The 19,380-nt window shown below is 53.3% G+C and overlaps 1 protein-coding gene across 4 annotated transcripts in view; it reads left to right on the top strand.

The window, feature by feature from the left end:
• Positions 1 to 19,203, top strand: part of ST8SIA5 (ST8 alpha-N-acetyl-neuraminide alpha-2,8-sialyltransferase 5) — an 82,000-nt gene extending 62,797 nt beyond the window's left edge. For 3 of the 4 annotated variants that reach the window (XM_058277622.2, XM_058277620.2, XM_071208525.1), the window contains 3 exons: positions 2,190 to 2,302; positions 6,977 to 7,069; positions 8,209 to 10,980. In XM_058277622.2, coding sequence (XP_058133605.1) covers positions 2,190 to 2,302; positions 6,977 to 7,069; positions 8,209 to 8,677 — 675 coding nt within the window. In that variant the 3' untranslated portion in view covers positions 8,678 to 10,980. Of the gene's footprint in view, positions 1 to 2,189; positions 2,303 to 6,976; positions 7,070 to 8,208 lie in introns of all 4 variants that reach the window. The other variant, XM_058277621.2, reaches the window with a different exon arrangement.
• The last annotated feature ends 177 nt before the right edge of the window (positions 19,204 to 19,380 follow it).

Here is a 19,380-nt window from a genome sequence, read left to right as displayed (position 1 = left end):
CAGGTGTGGGAGTGGCAGTCCAGCCTCTGGAGAGGAGAACGTTTCCATGGGAAGCAGTTATACCCACTTCCTAGCCGGCGCCGGCCCCAGGGCAGGGCAGCTGCTGAGTTTGTAGAACGGTGGAGGGGCTCTTGGCTGCTGGTTCCTCTGGAGAGTGTGAATGAATGAAGTCCAGCGTGCTTCGCTGCAGTCCCAGAGTGCACTGGGAAGGTGCGGGCCTTTCGTGGGTGTGCTGAAGGTGGGGGGAGCCCACCCCTTCCCCCTCCTCTTCAGGGTTGGAGGATGATGGGATTGAGCCCTCTTTACAAGGCTGGGGCTTGCCAGCCCTGGACCACCAGGCTGGGGAGGGCAGGTGAGTGTCCTCTTGTGTGGGCAATGCCAGGAATTTATATTTTTAAAAAGTACCCAGATCGTTCTTGATTTATGGAAGTTTGGGAAACAGTGACATAGAATATAATAAGCCTTTGATGATTTCTCCCAAGATGACTTAGAATCTGGTAGAAGTCAAACAGTGCAGTTTCCCCCCTGGCTGTTTGATGCTCTTGTTTTCCATCCTGGCTGTGAATAAGGACACAGATGCAGTATCTCCTTTAGATTTAGCCTAACTTGCAATGATCCCGTGCAGTGTGATTTTCCATGCTCTTCTGGCAGCTGGGCCCACTGGAAGCCCAGGACACTGACCGTGTCCCTCTCGGGAAGTGGCTGACCAGCTGGGGCATGCTAGGAGCAGGAGGGCCTGCTGGCCCAGGACAGGTGTCAGAGCTGGAGGGGATGTTAGGGTCATCCAGTAATGATAACTTTATCCCTTTGCTGAAGCACCTCTGGGCCAGGTATGGCACAGGGTGGGCTCTTCATTTACACCAAGGGGTTTCAACCAGGGGCTCTCATGCCCCAGGGGACATTTGACAAAGATTGGAGACATTTTTGATTGTCACAACTTGGGGTATGCTCCCAGCACTTAGTGGGGAGACGTGAGAGATGCTGCTAAACACCCTACAATGCACAGGTCAACTCCCACAACCAAGAATTAGCTGGCCCAAAATTTCAATAGTGCTGAGGTTGGGAAACCCTGCTTTACACAATCTCACTGAATTATATGCAAAATATCAGCCTTATTTTAGAGATGGAAAACCTGATTTTCTGAGGGTCATAAAACCTGCCCAGGGTCCCCTCAACCTATTATTCAGAAAAATCAGGATTAAAATTTTTTTTAACTTGGGTGCCCCACTCATTCATTCTAGTCTGTGTTCCTGGAGCCCCCTCAGTCCTGGGCACCCTACCCTTGAGCCCCAGGCTTGCGTCCTGCTCTGCACCACGTGACTGCCTCAGGTTGTCCAGGGGGGACTGTGCCCTGGAGGGGGGACATGGCCGAGCCAGGTTCCCGTCACACTGGTATTTTCTTTCTCTGTCCACCTTTCCTGTGGCCTCCTGCCAGTGTCCAGACCAAGACAACCCATTAGAGGTGTGAGGAGGTCAGAGTGCGCGTGACGGCCACTCCCAGGGCCCCGGGAAGGCCCCCACTGCGCGTGTGGGGTCCTGGCCTGTGCTCAGGGCCCCCTCTCCGCAGAGGCCCTGGGGGTCGACCTCTCATCGCTCCCCTCTGACGTGGCCTTCCTTGTTTACTTCCTGGTCTCTTGCCCCTGCTGCTGTCCAGTCCTGGCCTCTGTCCCAGTCCCTTGGTCCCTTCTGCCCTAGGCGCGTGTTCTCCCCGTGGAGCAGGAGGGTCTACACCTCGTCCTGAGCTGAAAGGGGTGAGGACCAGGTTTAAGGTCTCTTCCCTGGGGGCCTGCCCCCCCCCCCACTGTCCTTGACCCTAGAACATCGGCATTGGCCGTTTAAAAACACAGACCAGAAGTCATACAAGAAGCCGAGCCCTGCCAACACTGGGAAAACCGGGGGCTTCGGGACAAGCGGGTGAGCCAGGCCTGTGCTTCCTTCTCTCTGGAAACCTAAGACATCCCAGGGTTTCTTGCAAAACGCCCTGGAGACCTGGGCTCTGGCTCCAGGAAGGGAGAGCCCCGCTTGGCCTCGTCTCACCTGCAAAGTGGAATAACCCTTCCCGCCCACCTTCTCCACAAGGCTGTCCTGGGGGGCCCGGAGCTGGTGGAGGGGGGCCCGGGGACCGAGGTGGGGTGCCGGTGAGGGCGGGGCCGGGCCTTGCCTCTGACCGCTCTGCCTCTGTCCCCCAGGACATGCCCTACTACCGGTCCCAGTTTAAGAAGTGTGCCGTGGTGGGCAACGGGGGCATCCTGAAGAACAGCCGCTGCGGGAGGGAGATCAACAGCGCTGACTTTGTGTTCCGGTAACAGCGTCGCCCTGGGCCTGCCCGCCGCCTCCTCCTCTGTGCCCGCCCTGCCCCTGCCGGGGGCAGCCCTTTCCTCTCCCTCCCCGGCTCTCGGGGGATAAGTTCTTGAACTTCTCAGGTCCTCCGTTTGCATGTCTGCAGAATGGGCGGTGTGAGAGAGTAAAGGTCAGATGTGGATGCCATGCATCATGGATCTTTGGGCCACTCTGGGTGGGGAGGGAGGCACCGGACATGCCATCCTGTCCCTTCGGCTGCATTCAGGCTGCACTGCCGAAATCTGTCTGGTAATTCCTTTCTTGAGTAGGGGGAGGCAGACCCAGCCTGGAGGCTTCCCGGGACGTCTTTCTGCCGTTTCCCCCTCCAGCTCTCCAGGAGGCAGGCCTAGACCTTCTCCAGAGCCCTCCTTAGGGTCCCTCCACTCCTGCCAGCCCAGAGCAGGGAAAGGGCCAGTTCAGAGGCACAGGCAGTGGGCACCAGGGGGGTGAGACCGAGGCCTGCTTCCTGGGTCCTAGGGTCAGCCTGGCAGTTATCTGGTGGGGCGGCACAGTGTAGACAGCTAGCTTTCAGTGTGGACACCCAACCCGGCCCTCTGCTTTCCTCGGGTGGATAGCACGGTGACTGGGAGCCCGAGCCAGATTAACGGCTTCAAATCTTGGCTCTGCCATTTACTAGCTGTGGAACCTCAGGCAAGTTACTCTGTGCCTCAGTTTCCTCACTTGCAAAATGGAAAAAAAAATCACACCTCCCTTCTGGGTTGTTAGGAATAAATGAGGCGACATTTGTACAGCCCTCAGAAGAGAGCCTGGACCACGGTAACCTCCGTGTAAGTGTTTAAGTTAAAAAAGGACCTGTTTAAGTCCAGAGGTCAAGACTGTTGCCTCAATCCTCGGCATAACTTAAGACCGACCCCCAAGTAGCGCAGTGGTGGGGAGATTTGTTTCCGCCAGGGAGTCTAAGCATCCTAGATCCTGCTTGGGATTCAGCCAAGGATGAGCCGGCTCCAGTCTTTTGCAAAGCGCCCCTGCACCCCTCCCGTCAGCACCTGCCATGCCATCCCTTGCTCACTGGCCGGAGGCCCCCTCAGCCTGCGGCAGATGTCTGTTCTCTGTCCCTCTCGGCCTGGGGGTATGACTGGAGGTCCTAAAATAAAGGCGCTCCTGAGTATTTTGGGCCCCCGGCTGTACAGTGTCAGCCTTCTGTCACTAACAGGAGGGAAGCCGCAGTCGCCCTGCCACGACCTTGGAAACAGACGCCACCTGTGGCGGGCGCTGTGGGTGTGCTGCCTCCCCTGCTGCCCACGTGCTCCCCGCGCTCAGTCGAGGCCGGGACTGAGGGTTCAGTCGCCTGTGACCTCACAGCCGCCGGCCTGCACTGAACCCTTGCCCGGCCACGTTTCCGCCTTCAGGGAGAAGTCCAGGTGGCGGCTAAAGGCGCAGGCGCTGGGGTCTGCGTGGGCCCGGGCTCTCCCAGGCAGGTGACCTGGGAGCCTTGGCTGCCTCAGCAGCCAAAGGGGGATGATGACGGCAGCTTCCCCAGAGAGTTGTGGGATTCAGTGAGATGGAACCTGCGAAGCGCTTAGCACCGCGGGAACTGGACACGCATTGGCGCCCCCGGGGCGGCAGCCACGCCGATTTCCATGTTCTGTCTCTCCTGCCGGGATGGTTTCCCCTCCTTTCTGCTTTGCCAACTCCCTCTTGTCCTTCCATGCTTAGCTCAAGAATCACCACCTCCTTCCCTGGCTGGCCCCACGTGCACCCCCATTGTGATTGAGGGGCCCCTCCTCTGGGCCCCCAGCCATCCAGTGCCCAGCAGGGATCTTCAGGGTTGTCTCATCTGTGGAGACTGGAAACACACGAATGGTTCTGGTTTGCAGTGGCTGGTATCTCAGCTGGCACATCATCCTCATTCAGCAAATTGTCCTGACTGAAGGTCAGAATGAGGAGCTGAGAAGTAGGGTAGTAGAGTGCTTACAGCCCGTGGGCTCTGAAGCTGGGCAGCCTGGGTTTAAATTAGGTGCTGTGTTATTTTGGGTAAGTTACCTAACTGCTCTGTGCCTTTATTTCCTGAAATGTTTGATAAGGATTTTTTTTTAAGGATTTATTTTTGTATTTTTTCCTCTCCCCTCCCCCCCACTGGTTGTCTGCTCTCTGTGCCCATTCACTGTGTGTTCTTCTGTGACCGTTTCTATCCTTATCAGCAGGACGGGAATCTGTGTTTCTTTTTGTTGCATCATCTTGCTGTGCCCATTCTTGGGCAGGCTGCACTTTCTTTTGTGCTGGGCGGCTCTCCTTACAGGGCACACTCCTTGCACGTGGGGCTCCCCTACGCAGGGACACCCCTGCGTGGCACAGCACTCCTTGCGCGCATCAGCACTGCATGTGGGCCAGCTCCACACGGGTCAAGGAGGCCCGGGGTTTGAACCAGGGACCTCCTGTGTGGTAGACGGATGCCCTAACCACTGGGCCAATATCCTTCCCTGATAAGGATATTAACAGTACTTCCCCCCACCCTCCCTTGGGGTTAATGTAAGGATTAAATGAGTTGACATGTGTAAAACATTCAGTGTGGGACACACAAGAGATTTTGATATAGTAAATAATATTACTTTTTAATAGTCCTCTCTTTTCACAGATGGAAAATTTCAGGGGGTGACATTCTTTGCTGGGATCATGTGCTTTTGACAATTGAAATGGGGTCTCCTCTTCTCTACCATGACAGCAGCAATTTCCTGCTCTCTCTCGACATCTGATTTTTCATTTGCAGCTCAGGCATCCTAACGTCTACCTAAGGGGTGGAGGTCTCATTTAATCCCACGAAAGCCCCTGGCACATCGTGGGCGCTCACTAAATGGTAGCTGACTGCAGACATGCCCCCTGCCTCTAAGGGGACTGTAACCTGCCTCCCCTGTGGTCTGATGGGGTGTGGCTGCAGGTGGCGGTCCTGGTTCTGTTACAAAGGGTTCTTCTGCGCAGTCATTCCTTAAGCCCATAGCTTGCCCCTCGATTAAGGACAGATCCACAACAAGGCCATCGTCCCTGGTGGTGTGGCCCCTTCCTTCCCGGCCATATACCACCCTGAATTTTGTAGGTGCATGCCCTCATCACTAAAAAGTGTTGTATCACATGTAAAAGTGTCCATAAACAATTTATCGTTTAATTAAAACTTTTTTTTCTTTATTAGAGAAGTTGTAGGTTTTTACAGAACAATTATGCGTAAAATACAGGATTCCCATATATCGCCCTATTATTAATACCTTACATTGGTGTGGAACATTTATTACAACTGATGATAGCACATTTTTATAGTTGTAATATGGACCAGAGTCCATAGTTTAACTAAGGTTCACTGTTGGTGTAGTGCAGTTCCATGGATTAAAACATTTTTTTTAATTTAAAAAAATTTATTGAAGTATATAATTCTTACATGAACATACTTAAACAATAAGTGTATCATAACAGATGTGAACTTACAAAGCAAACTTACATAACATCATACAGGGCTCTCATACCTCCCCTACTACCAATACCTTGCACTGTTGTTAAACACTTTTAACTATGATGGATTAAAACATTTTTAAGTCCCATTATACCATTTAATTTTGCTTGCTTCAGGGCTGCATTAGATTCCTATTGCTATTGTAATAAATCACCACCAAGTAAGTGCCTTAAAACAACACAAACCTATTATCGTACAGTCTGGAGGTCAGAAGTTTCCCCCGGCTAATGTCAAGGTGTTGGCAGCCTTTCTTTCTGAAGGCTGTAGGGGGAGAATGCGTCCTTGTCTTTTCCACCTTCTAGAGGCCACCTGCATTCCTGGGCTGGTGGCCCCTTCTAAGCCAGTGGCATGGCATCTTCCAGTGTCTCTCTCTGACTCTGCTTCTTTTGTCACATTTTCTTCTTTTTCCTTCTTTTGTCACGTCACCTTCTCTTATACTGACAGTTGTGATTACACTGGCCCCACCCAGGTAATCCAGGAGCCTTTCCCCATCTCTAGAGCCTTCATCTCATCTGCACAGTCCCTTTTGTCATATAAGATAACATATTCCCAGGTTCTAGGGATTAGGACATGGACATCTTTGGGGACCATTACTCTCTCTCCACAGGGGCTTCATACAAATGGTGTTCCATCTGAACACTGCTTTGATGTGCTTCCTTCACTCAATAGTGCATTTCTAAGAGTCATCCTTGAGTATATCCCACATTTATTTAGCCTGTCTCCTGCCAATGGGTTTTGCTTGCTTCCTCCTTTGGACCTCAGCTAGAGCATCACATCCTCAGGGAAGCCTTCTAAACTTCCCAGATAAGGGGTGGCCCCTCTGCCATCTGTCCTCCAAGAGCCATGATTCTGCCCCACAGAGCACATACTGCAGCTTTATATATATTATATATATCCTAGATACATACAAATACATGTATTACAGTTGGTGGTCTCTCTGCCCCATGTGATTGGAATTGCAGCAAGACCAGGGCTGGGCCTGTTTGCTCTCCTTAGGTCTGGCACGGAGCAAAAGGACCATTATCTTATCACTTGGCCACACTGGTTCTACCCAGCCAGCCCCCTTGGCTGCCCCCTGCCCACCTGGTCACCATCCCTTCCTTGCCCTTGCCCTCACTCACTCCCCCGCTCCACCTGTAGAATGACTGACCACATGCACCCTTGTCTCTTCTGCAGGTGCAATCTACCCCCCATCTCAGAGAAGTACACCATGGATGTGGGGGTAAAGACGGACGTGGTCACTGTGAACCCCAGCATCATCACGGAGAGGTCGGTGGCCCTCTTTCTAAAGCTGTGCCGTCCCCACGGTAGCCACTAGTCCCACATGGCTGTGGGGCACTTGCGATGTGGCTAGTCCAGATTGAGATTGCTTTCAGTGCATGTAAGGCACACACCAAAGACTTGATGTGGAAAAAAGGATGTAACATATTCCATTGATGTTTTATACTGTGTACATGCTGATATGCTAGTATTTTGGATATATCAGGTTAAATGACACTATATTATAAAGTTTAATTTCACCACTTTCTACTTATTTAAATGTGGTTATTAGAATGTTTGAAATTATATCTGTGGCCTGGGTTAAACTTCTTTTGGACAGCCCTGGTCTAGACCGTTTCCACCTAGAGATGGGTCAGAGAGCTTCCCAGTGTGCGCCCCGGGCACAGCAGCACCCTCTGTGGGGGGGCACTGGGGAGGAGCCTCATGCAGATTCCCCGCCCCATATCCTGGCCGTCTTCCTGGGGTCTGGGAGGCCTTGGGGGAGGTAGTTAAAGTGTTGAAATCCCAGCCCTGGGCAAAGCCACACCATCCTGGTGGCATGAAGGGGAAGGAGGAGGGAAGTGGGAGACAGACGTGAGGAGGGGGTGGGGTTAGTTATTTCCTGGAACACCCACTTCAGAGGTGGGAAGAGGACACCAGGGCCCAAGTCAGGGTGGAAGGGGCAGTCCTAGGGGCAGAGGTGAGCCAGGACTCCCAGCACCCCAGAAACCAAGGAGGCTGTTTAATGTAAAGCACAGGGTGTGGGCAGTGCCTACAGGCTGGGAGGAGGAGGCTGAGGACAGGCGGGTCCCTTTGGTGTCTGGCACCAGGACCTTGGGGAAGGCAGGGGAAGGGAAGGATGTGAGGGTCACAGGGAAAGTCCCCCCCCCCCACCCAACCTGGGCCCTCGCCCTCGTGGGTTAAGCATCCTCCTCTCCCTGCAGCTACACCCAGGATGTTTGTCCCTTTGGGTTCTGACTGGCCTCCCCTACACCCACTTACAAGACTGTGCCTCTTTGGGAAGGTGGAAAACACGCTGGGGTGCTTGAGCTGAGGCCAGGCAGGGGTGGCCTCGTGAGCCTCCCGGGTCACGGTGCAGGGTGGGGGAGGGGGCCTGGACGCCCCTCACCCGCGGCCGCCCTCCCCAGGTTCCACAAGCTGGAGAAGTGGCGGCGGCCCTTCTACCGCGTGCTGCAGGTCTACGAGAACGCGTCGGTGCTGCTGCCCGCCTTCTACAACACGCGCAACACCGACGTGTCCATCCGCGTCAAGTACGTGCTGGACGACTTCCAGTCGCCGCAGGCCGTCTACTACTTCCACCCGCAGTACCTGGTCAACGTGTCGCGCTACTGGCTCACCCTGGGCGTGCGCGCCAAGCGCATCAGCACCGGCCTCATCCTGGCCACGGCGGCGCTCGAGCTCTGCGAGGAGGTGCACCTCTTCGGCTTCTGGGCCTTTCCCATGAACCCTTCGGGCCTCTACATCACCCACCACTACTATGACAACGTCAAGCCCCGCCCCGGCTTCCACGCCATGCCCTCCGAGATCTTCAACTTCCTGCACCTGCACAGCCGCGGCATCCTCCGCGTGCACACGGGCACCTGCAGCTGCTGCTGAGGGCGGCTCCCGCGGGCTGCAGGGCCCACACTTGGGACGAACGGAACCTTCTGTCCGACCCTCCCTCCGGGCAGAACCGGGGTGCGCCTCTGGCCAGCCTGGGGCAGTAGCTTCCTCAGTAGTTCGGCTTTGTGCTTGGGTCCCGTGGGGATGGAGGCAAGGATGGGCACCCGGGCAGAGTCGGCTGGGCCGTCAGCCGCCAGGGCTCTTGCTCCAAACAGGCAGCACGCTACTGGGCCACCCCTCACGATGGGGGGTCTTGGGGACTGCAAGCGAATAAAGCACATGTCCATTCAGTTTTAGCAACCGAGAGAGCACAAACTGTAGTGGCCTTGTCACAGCTGAAGGAAGGCTCTGCAGAGAGTGGAAAAGAGAGCGCACACTTGAGCTCAGTCAAGATTTAATTCAGACTTTTGGCTTCCAGAGAGGGCTCAGCCACGTGTTGCTCTCCAGAATCCCAGAGCTTAGAGCCAACCCAGCGGCCCGACCTTCCTGGGAATAAAGAGTGGCTCCGACCAGCCCAGGGACTCATCGATCACAGGCACATCAATGACCAGGGCTCACTGAGTGATGCTGGGAGATCCAAGGCAAGGCCTGTGTGCTAGCATCTTCTGTGAGACACGGTCAGCTTAGGAGAGCCACGGCCTTTCAAACAAATCCTCGGATGCTCACACAGTCTCGGTGCCTCCAGGTTTAATCCTGCATTTGATCTTTTGTGAGAAGGAAATAAACCAGACGAGGCATTTGCACTAAGTTTTCCAAGCCAATGTTATCGACTCAAGTGCTTAGCCATTTGCTTCCTCTTCTGTTTCCTTATTTTCAGCTCTGTTGCTCTGTATGCTCCTGCATACAGCAGAAGCCTGTTACATTGTGTTCCTGACACAGAACCACAGGCTCCCAGCTGGAAAGCGTAACCCGTTCTGCTCACGGTGAGCGTAGTGGACGAGCATCGTGGCCTCCCACACCAGCACTCCTGAGGTTTTGACTGTAATGAGGGAAAACTCGCCCATTGCACAGACTGGCAGTCTTCACGCATGCGAGTGGACAGGGCCCGAGCTTCGGGTTGGAGCTGTGCCTAGGCTAAAAGGGTTAACCTATTGGTTTCACCCCCAAAATTCATTCCCTTTGCTTCCCCCTGCTGTTTCCACCACTGACATGGCCATGCCTGAGGAAGCTGTTGGTGCATTGCCTTAGACTTAGCTTTGGGGGATCATAGGGTATTAGTGCTGGAATCGCTCCCTCCCTCGCTCTCTCCCACCCATCTATCCCTTCCTTCTTCACTCCCTCTCAGACATTTCCAGGAAGCCTACTTTGATGACAAATAAATGTATGATCCCTGCCTTCTGGGGGGAGGGCAGACCATAAAGAAATCCCAGTCCTGGGTGCAGAGAGCTCTAGGAGAAGACGAGCTGCAGGAGTGCAGCAGGGAGCAGGATCTTCCACGTGATGCCCTCATTCACAGGCAGAGCAAAGGCCCAGCAGTGAGAGGCAAGAGAGCACAGGCTCTCACCTGACCTGGGCTCCTTTCTGGACAGAGTTCCGTTTCATGTTTGCGGGTTGTCGTAGAGTGCACTGATTTTCCTCGCATGCTGAGTTCCAGTCTCGGCCTGTGGCTTATAAGCAGTGGGGCCTTGGGGAAACCTCTCGCTGCTTGTCTGTCCAATGGGGCAGTGGCCAATGAGGCAATGGAGGCCTGAGCGCTTTATAAATAGGAAGAGACTACACAAGGACCGTTAGTGACTGATTTCTTGAGATTTGCTTATTCTCCCAAGAAAGATTCTAGCTAAATGAGGATTCAGCCATTTCTTTATAGTTGATTGAATCCAGTTCTTGAAACCATGGAATGTTAGAACCAGGGGCTCTTAAGGACCTTCTGGTCCCACTCAAGGAAGCAGGGCCAGGTCATTCCTGAGTGCCTGCTGGGCAGAAGCCTCTAACAGGAGACTCTGGGTCATGGGGCAGTGCTTGGGGCAGGAACTTCAGCAAGGCAGGTAGCAGGGTACCCATAGCTGGGGTGTCAGGTTTAGTATCTGTCCCCAGCCAGGCCCCTCCCAGGAGCTGGGGGTGGAGCATCAGGGTCCATCTCATGGAGGAGTTGGGAGACCTGGCTAGTCCCATTTCTGCCTTTGGGTCCCAGGGCAAGTCCCTTCTTCTCCCTCGGGGGTCTCAGTTTCCTTCTTTCTACAAGAAAAGGCTTAGAAAACATCTCTAGGATCCCTATAATTTCTAATTTTTTAAGGCATTCATTAGGTATGGATATAAGCCATAAATAACATTTATTCTAATAAATAAGATTTACCAGGTTCTCTTTCTGTGCTCCTTCCCCACGTTCTCTCTCATCACAAGACCCCCTTGCGGTAAGGTGGTTCTGATGGGACAGGTGAGGAGACAGAGGCTCAGTGATTCAGTGACTTTCCCAAGATCAGGCTCCTAGCGGAAGGACCTATGGCCAGGTCTGCATCGCCCAAAGCCTGCGCTCCAAACTTGTTTCACCCACCTTCCAGCCAGCGTCCCCAGGGCTGGAAGAAGACGGATACTGACTGAGATGCCACAAGGGGGCGGTAGCTGGGCCCTACTTTGGGGATAAATACTCCAGAGGCTTGGGGGCCCAGGAGGCTGTCATGGCTCTGGGAGAGGTCTCTGCTTCTCAGGAGCCCCTCACCCTGCCCCTGGCTGCAGCACTAAACCACTCCAGTGGAATGAATGCTGGTCTGGCACTGGAGGGGAGTCAAGGCCAGTTCCATATTTTGCATATGTTAAGTGCCACACAGCTAGCTCATGGCTCAGCTGGGACTCACCCCATCTCCTGACTTTCATGCCACGCTGTTATCCTGCGGCCAGTAAATCATACAGCCATGGCTAAGAGAAAAGCACATTTCAAAAGTTCAGAGAGCCCAGGTCAGTGATTCCGGAAGCCCTCTGCCCAGTTCCTCTGCAGCTCTGTGACCATCCCACTGTGCAGCGCAGAGACCCATGAAATTCTTATTTTAGGAGAATCAATTCCCTACAAACAAAAGAGCCATCATGTCTTCCTTTGTGCAAAACCCACTGCTCCAGGGTTGAAAGGCAGTGAAAACAAGTAAATGAGTCAGTGCTTGGCCAAGCAGAAAGGAAGGTGGCTCAAGGTCAGACGTGACCTATGAGAACATTTCAGTGGTGCAGCTGCAGCAACTTTGCCGCAGAGAGCAGAGCGCGTGCCCTTGCTGTCTATGCTGAGCAGGGCAGGAAGCAGGGGGTGACGGCTGTGCGAGAGTATTTACTGGGTGCTCCTTGTCAGGTACTGCGGAGCTAGTGCGAATGTACCTGCCCCTGCCCTCGTGGAACTTATGATCTGGTGTGTGGTGGACAGACTTTAAACAAAGAATGCCACAAACACACATGAGAGTTGTGCTGCATGATAGCAAGTCCTGCTCAGTTACAGGAGAGGAGGAGGGGGGGTGACAGATGTCAATTCTGAATTGAAGGTTGGCGGGATAAAGATCTTAACTGCCAAAGCAGTGGACACTTCTTAGGGGTCCTACTTGACATTCGTGCAATGTTTGACAAGGTCTGCCTCTCTGGTCGTTTTGAAGTTCTCTCCCTTTTTGAGTCCCAGCACCCCACTCTGCCCAGGCTCTTCTCCTGGCTCTCCAAAGGCTCAGCCTCTTTGTTGACTCCTCCTCTGTAAAGCTTCCTCAGGGTTCTCTTCTCTTACTATGGATGTTCCCACAGAAATCCCATCTATTCCTAGCCTCCAGTCCTTCCTGGCCTTGCATCTTCCGCCCCTTACCTGCAGGCCACTTCTTGCCCTGAGCATCTGCCTGCTCACCTGCACAGCCCATCAACCTCTGCATGCCCAAAGCTGGTGTCATTAAAAGAACACCCTGGACTAAAAATCTCCTTCCACCACTTACTAGCCATGTCACCCCAGGGGAGCTCCCAGACGCCCCAGAGGCTCTCCAGTTGGTCATCTGAGAAATGAGGACGTGACCCCGGCCTGTTGCCAAGTGAAAGAGTGTTGTGCAATGCCCAGCCCAGGGCCCAGCATGAAGGAGACCCCTCGGGAAGGGCAGGCCCCCCCAGCCTCCTCGCCTCCCCGCCTACCTGGGCACTGGTTATCCCACAGGACCAGCCACTCGGCCCAAAACTTAGGTCACCCACCACTCTTCCTTCTTCACTTTTTATGTTCACGAAATGTTGTCAATTTCTAGTCTCCATTTCCTTGAATTCATTCCCTGCTTGCATCACCTCCACCGCTGTCCTAACACAGGTCCTTCTGAGTGATTTTTCTGCTTCCAGAGAATTCCCTTTGGTGATGCCCATTGCCTGTCTGCACCTGAAGTCCAGCTCCTCATCAGGCCATGCAGGGCGTGGCCCAGGCTGGCTCACTCACCTTCCAGAGACCCTGCTGCCACCCCCCCACCCATAGTCCTCCCGCCACTGTGCCTTGCTCAAGCTGTTCAGATGCCTGGCATGGCCCCCACCCTCCCTGCCTCTCTCCTGCCCCTCCCCTGCTGCTTTTGCAGATGGCCTTCCGCTTAGGGCCCCTCTTCCCCTCCCCGCTGGGAGCCTGGGCTGGGCTCTCCTCTGTGCTTCTGCAGCGGTCATCTCTGGCTTCTGGTGGGACCCCCTTACAGCATACGGCATGGACGGCTCTTGGCTGACGCTCTATCCTTTCCCCGAGGGAAGATATCCACATCTGGCTCATTTTAGTGTCCCCATCACTGGCACAGGGCCACATGGGGTCCATAATCATCACGGGCTTACTATAGTAATGAGGCCTCTGGTTACCTAGTGGCTACCTAGTTACCTGTAGGGCTCCAACAGGTCAGCATTAATAACCCAAGTGACCCCTGGGGGAAAGTGTCAACTGAGAGACTCTTCCGAGAGTGTGGCACTGGCTGGTTTTTGCCTCATACCTTCTACATGCAAAGCACTGACCCAGACGAGAACTTCTCCACCTGTCCTCAGGGTCCTGATGCCAGCGGACTGGGATGTGTGTCGGGGTGGCCGGCAGGCTCCTCCACTTCATCTCTGCTACCTTCCCCCGCCCCCTCCATAAAGCTGATTCTTGCCTGCAAACCAATCCTCTTTGTCTGGTTTAGACAAAAGAAGGAAAGGCACTGTCTATTTTTCCTCCTTTCCTTCCATCCTTCATGCTGGTTTGTCAGGACCTTGCATTGTGGTGGCTGAGGTGCAGCCTGGGTAGGAATGTATGAGGGATTCAACTGTGACTCACCAGCTGGAGGAAATGCTTTATTTATCTTCTGGGAGACAGATGAGCTGAACTCTGCCAAATGTTGCTCCGGATGCCCGTGGAAGGCTGGGAGCTCGGGTTGTTTTGTGGGGAGGAGGGGCTGGTGCCTTCTGAGCTGGGCACACGGTCTGGACTTGTCTCGCTGGGAGCCGAGAGCCCTCGGGAGGAGGCTGGTGGTGGCTCACAGGTCAGACGCCAGGCTCAGCTGTCCATGGCCACGGCGTGTCCTCTGCTGTTCTGCAGGGGTCTGGGCAAGCTAGGCCAGTCTTCACAGGCAGACTTCACCCTAAAGCACTTCCTGAAAATGCATGTGTTCTTCAGAGGGTAGACTGTCCACTGCGTGCATCAGCCTTACCTGTGTGGTTGTTAAAACTTCAGCCTGTGTTCTCAGAATCTAGGCGAGGGGTGGCGATGCCTGTGTGACGTCCGCGGGTGTTTCTGGAGGGTGCAACCGTTTAGACAAGACGGGGTACGTGCAGGGCAGTATGGCCATCGACGTGCAGTTGCTTAGAGCCCGGGCTTGACAATCTCTGTGGTTTCACCGCTGCCCCCAGCCTAGTAACAATATGTGGCTTGAAACTCAGACAGGGCCTTGAGTGGGAAAAGAGTGAAAATAAGCATTTGGCACATAACCCAGCTTATGCTTTTTCTGTAAGTATAAATATAAAACAGAATCCGCTACTAACCTAGCAACAGAAATTAACTGCTCAGGAATCAATAACATTTACACACTCTCTTTTGGCCTCCAAATGATCAGAGACTTCTTAAAGGAGGAACTAGAGTTGCTGGGGCACAAGCTCCTCTCCAATGACATTTTTAGTGTCTGTTGTGCAGAATTGCAGTTTTCGCTTTTGCTGTGAGCAGGCGTCTGAGCCCTCCGTGGGCCCCTGGGTACTGGCGACCTTGGCGCCCCTGCTGAGGGTCACTGCGTCACTGGCCAGCCGGTGTCTTGAGAGAGAACAGCCTGCCCCGTCCTTTATAGCTTTAGAGCTCTTAAGATATCTCCCTCTGCATTTTCTTGCCTTTGAACCTTCTTTTTCTTCTCAGAGAAAAGAGAGGGAGGAAAATACACACTAGGGTGACTTTGCTCTTGGCACTAAAGCCAGAAATCAGTGTCTCTCTTTGCACTTGGGAGCTGGTTCCCTTGGCAACCAAGTCACTCATTTCCTTCTCCTAAAGGATCTGCTCAGCTTTGGGGTACAAGTCTGTTCTAGATGAGTGGTTCTCAACCCTGGGTGCACATTAGAATTACATGGGGATCTTTAAAAACAAAGCCACAAACAACCGTGCCAGGTCCGCCTCCTCCCAGAGAATCTGTGTCCATTGGCCTGGGGGTGGAGCCCAGCATTTTGTTATTTAAAGTTTCCTGAATTGCTGCCCTAAAGCAGAGAGTCTCTGCCCTGGCGCCATACTGGGATCATCTGAACAGCATTTAAAATGCCCGTGTCTGGACCCCAGCCCCGGAGATTCTGACACAGTCAGTCTGAGGTGCGGCCTCGGTATTAGGATTTCTCAGACTCTCCAGATGATTCTAGGATGCAGTCACAGCTGAGCAGTGCTGTTCTAGATGCACACTGCAGCCTGCCTCACTGACTCCCACCCTAGAGATCCTGATTGGTAAGCCTGGTGTGGAGCCTTCCTACAAGTTCCCAAGAGATGCTGACAGTGGGCCAGGGACGGCACGTGGCCTGCCCTCGGTGGTCTTTTAACAAGCTGAGCCCTGTTCCGCCTCATTTTTTCTCTAGTTGGGCCACCACCCTCCAAATCTGATTCAGGCCTGGGACTTCTGAAAGGTACCAAGTAGTTTTTCTTTTTCTGATCATTTAAAATATTTAAATAGACATTATGACATACTTTTATTTTATTTTATTTTAATTTTTTTATTTATTTTTAAAAAATATTACATTAAAAAAATATGAGGTCCCATTCAACCCCACTGCCCCCACCCCACCACTCCCCCCACAGCAACACTTCTCCCATCATCATGACACATCCATTGCATTTGGTAAGTACATCTCTGGGCATCGCTGCACCTCATGGTCAATGGTCCACATCATAGCCCACACTCTCCCACGTTCCACCCAGTTGGCCATGGGAAGATCTACAATGTCCGGTAACTGTCCCTGCAGCACCACCCAGGACAACTCCAAGTCCCGAAAATGCCTCCACATCTCATCTCTTCCTCCCATTCCCTGCACCCAGCAGCCACCATGGCCACTTTTCCCACACCAATGCCACATTTTCTCTGTGGACCTTGGATTGGTTGTATGACATACTTTTAAAGCAAAGTACATAGATTTCTTCTCCCAGCCGTAGCGGGCTTGGAGGGTCCCTGCCTTAAGAATTCATCTGTGCTTGGGATTAGGATGCATTTTGTGACCAGAGCTAAGGGGTTGGTGCCTCTGGAGCTTGAGACGGCCTGAGAGCAGGTGAGGGTCACTTTGTGACAGTACTGGGGTAGCATCAGAGCGGTGCTGTACCCCCTAGCACGTGGCAAAAGCCTGGCCTTTGGGCTGGGGCCCAGTGCTTTGCCCTCTCCACTGTACTTGTGGAAAACAGAAGGCGGAAATGAGGGGGAATCACAGAAACAGGGGCTGCTGGGCCCCCAGGGATTAGGGTTCTCAGCCATTTCATTCTGCTCCTCCTTCCTTTTCTATCGTCCTTCAGAAAAGGCTGGAGTTAGAACCAGCTAGTGAGTACTTGGTGCTCAGTCTCTTCCCCTCAAGCAGGGCAAGTCCCCTGCCCTTTCCTCTGAGGATGTGCATTGAGCTCTAAAGTTTATAAGACTCCCCAAACATCTTGAAGACTCATTAAACGAGAAACTTTATTTTTATTTTTTACTGAAACAAGCTAAAGGCATATCTGCCTTCCCGGGGGCATTTATCCAGCAAGTTCCCTCAGCCCCCAGGTAGCTGAGGACTCAGAGGAAGGAAAATGAAAGCGAGCCCCCAAAACAGGTGCCAAGATGCTAAAAGCAAATTCCTCATGGCACTCACTCCAATTTTACGTTCAACTCGTGTGAACTTGGTTCTGGTTTTTAATACTTTATAAAGCAAATTAGAAACATAGTAAGAGGTGCTAGTTATAGCAAGAAGTGGCAGCTAATCGTCTAATAGCAATGGCATTAAAAAGAACAAAACTATCTATCTCAGGAAACACCAAGTGATCTGAGGCCATTCAGTGGAGGGACAAATTGCCCCAGAGGTCATTTTGGTCCCACAGAGCATTTTAGCTCAGTTCGTGCTGCGATGTCCACAAACACACAGAGGAACCAAAACTCTAAACGATGTTCAGTATACTGTGCTTAAGAGATGGGGAAGCAGCTTACCCACTTTAGAATTATTTCCATCCCTAAACACTGAAAACACATGCGTAAGAGTCTCGGTGCTTAAAAGATTAGTCTTCAGCTGTGATGTTCACTTAGGTGCAATGGCTCCTTATCTGTTGAAGCAGGAGAAATGAGATGGGTAAACTCACTCCTTTGGACTTACATTTTTCCTTCTGATATTGGCAGTTATTTACCCCTCCTCCCAAGAATAAAGGTTGGGAGCAGGGGAGGAAGCGAGGTCCTTCCACCTTCCCACCTTACAGGGGGACTTCGGGCTTGGCCACCAGGGTCACCAGGGCATCCTCTCTCTGCACCTCCACCTCTCTCCATGGTGTCCTTCTTAGAGGTGGCAGGAGAGGGTCAAGGTCTCAGCTGGGGCTGGGGGCTGCCTATGCAGTGACTCAGACCTAGGTTTTATTTTTGAATTTAAGAATATGACTTTTCTCCCCATAATTACACATCCCACTACCCATTTGCTCATTTAAGCCTCACAGTATTCCTACGAGGAGGAAAGGGCAGGTGGTAGCACCTCTACTGAGGTTCAGAAAGATGACAGTGGTGTAGCCTCTGGGGTTGGGTGTCCAAGCTTCTATGGGAGAGGGGCTGGAGGACAGGGGGTGCTGGCTAGTGTCCTGCTCTAGACCCCTGAGGCACTTCTTTCTTCCTTCCAAAGGGCTGATAAGGCATCTGCTCCCTGCCCCCCACTTCTTGCACCTGTTTGCTCTTCAGTCCTCCCTGGGACCCCAAACTCCCCGAGCCAACAGTATTGGTTGGCTGTAGCTGTAGGGTGGGAGGGGGAGGCAGTTGTACTTGGTGGAGAGACACTCAAGGCCACAGGTTGGCGAAGCAGGAGCGTGGAGGGAGTTGCTATCACACCTGGTGAGGTCAGCCCCACGGGGCTATGGCTGCTTTAGAGGAAGCTGGAGGGGTCCCAAGTGGCCGCCCCTGCCAGCCTGCTGGGGGCCTGCACCCTTTCTAAAGCAGGATCCTTGGTTCTCATTGTCTTTGGCTTCTGAGCAAGCCCCGCTGCCCAAGGTGGCTTTGGGACCAGCTGCTCCTCCCTGGGGCTCCCACACTCCACGCACGTGTCTTAGGGAGCAGCAGGGGCTGGTGGACCTGCAGATTCCCTTTCCAGCCCTTCAGAAAGCCATAACGCTTCTTCAAAGCCGTACTGTTTGAACTGTGAAATAAATATATGTATGTGTTTATAATACTTAAAGCTAATGCTCTCAGTGACCATGAAATGGATTGTTCAGTTGTGCAGGGTTTGCCTTGCCACCCCCTTCCAAAATAAAGCCGCGACAGACTGCGAGGGTCAGCCAGGCACGTGGAAGCCTTTTGCCGGCTGCCCTGCGCCTGGGTGTGGCCCCAGACCCTCCGGACGTGCTCCTGAAGATGGTGAGGGGTTTATTGCTGTCGTCTCAGTCCCTTGGGGGCTGGTGGCACTGCCTCATCCCTCTGTGGCCTCCTGTGTGTGGCCGCATGCAACTGTTCCTTGGCCCCATTTCTCCCTTGCTTTCCCAAGGCCCGAACCACACTGCACTGTGCCCCGTGGAGGCCTTCCCGCTGGGGAGGAAAGGGGAGACCCCCGTTCGCTGGCAAGACGCGCCCCTGGCTGTGAAGAAGCTGGGACCTTCGCCCACAGAGCCTCTCTCCTGCTCTGTGGATTTGTGTCTGCCCTCGACCTCCAGAAAAGCACTTCCTTATACAAAGAAAGTTGGGAGGGGAGGCTGCAGTTGTTATTTTTATGCAAATTCTGTTCCAGGCAACCTGTTTCCCCGAGCTGTGGTTCATAAAACTCCCACAGCATAATTCTAGCTCGTGCATGAGTAGCAATTCTGCAGTGATTGCTGTGAAGTTATGCCTGAAAACCTAATCAGGGTACTTTGTGTCTGTCACTGTGTTTGAAAGGCCCTCCGTTCCCACCCAATAAAACTAGTCGGATGGTTCATCTGGCACAGACTCTGGCTGTGGCCTTGTGTGTTCTCTTGGGTCGTGTTGCTGGGTGGGCTGGGTGGGCTGGAGGCAGCACAGCCAAGGACGTGTGGCTGTGTGGCCATGAGGAGCACATGGCAACCCTGGGCACGACTTTGGGCATTGTCGGGTGGTACATGAGAATCAGGAGACCTGTCCGTGCCT

Source organism: Dasypus novemcinctus, chromosome 16 (genome assembly GCF_030445035.2).
Source record: "Dasypus novemcinctus isolate mDasNov1 chromosome 16, mDasNov1.1.hap2, whole genome shotgun sequence".
Classification (NCBI taxonomy): Eukaryota; Metazoa; Chordata; class Mammalia; order Cingulata; family Dasypodidae; genus Dasypus; species Dasypus novemcinctus.
This window is presented reverse-complemented; position numbering and strand designations above follow the sequence as displayed.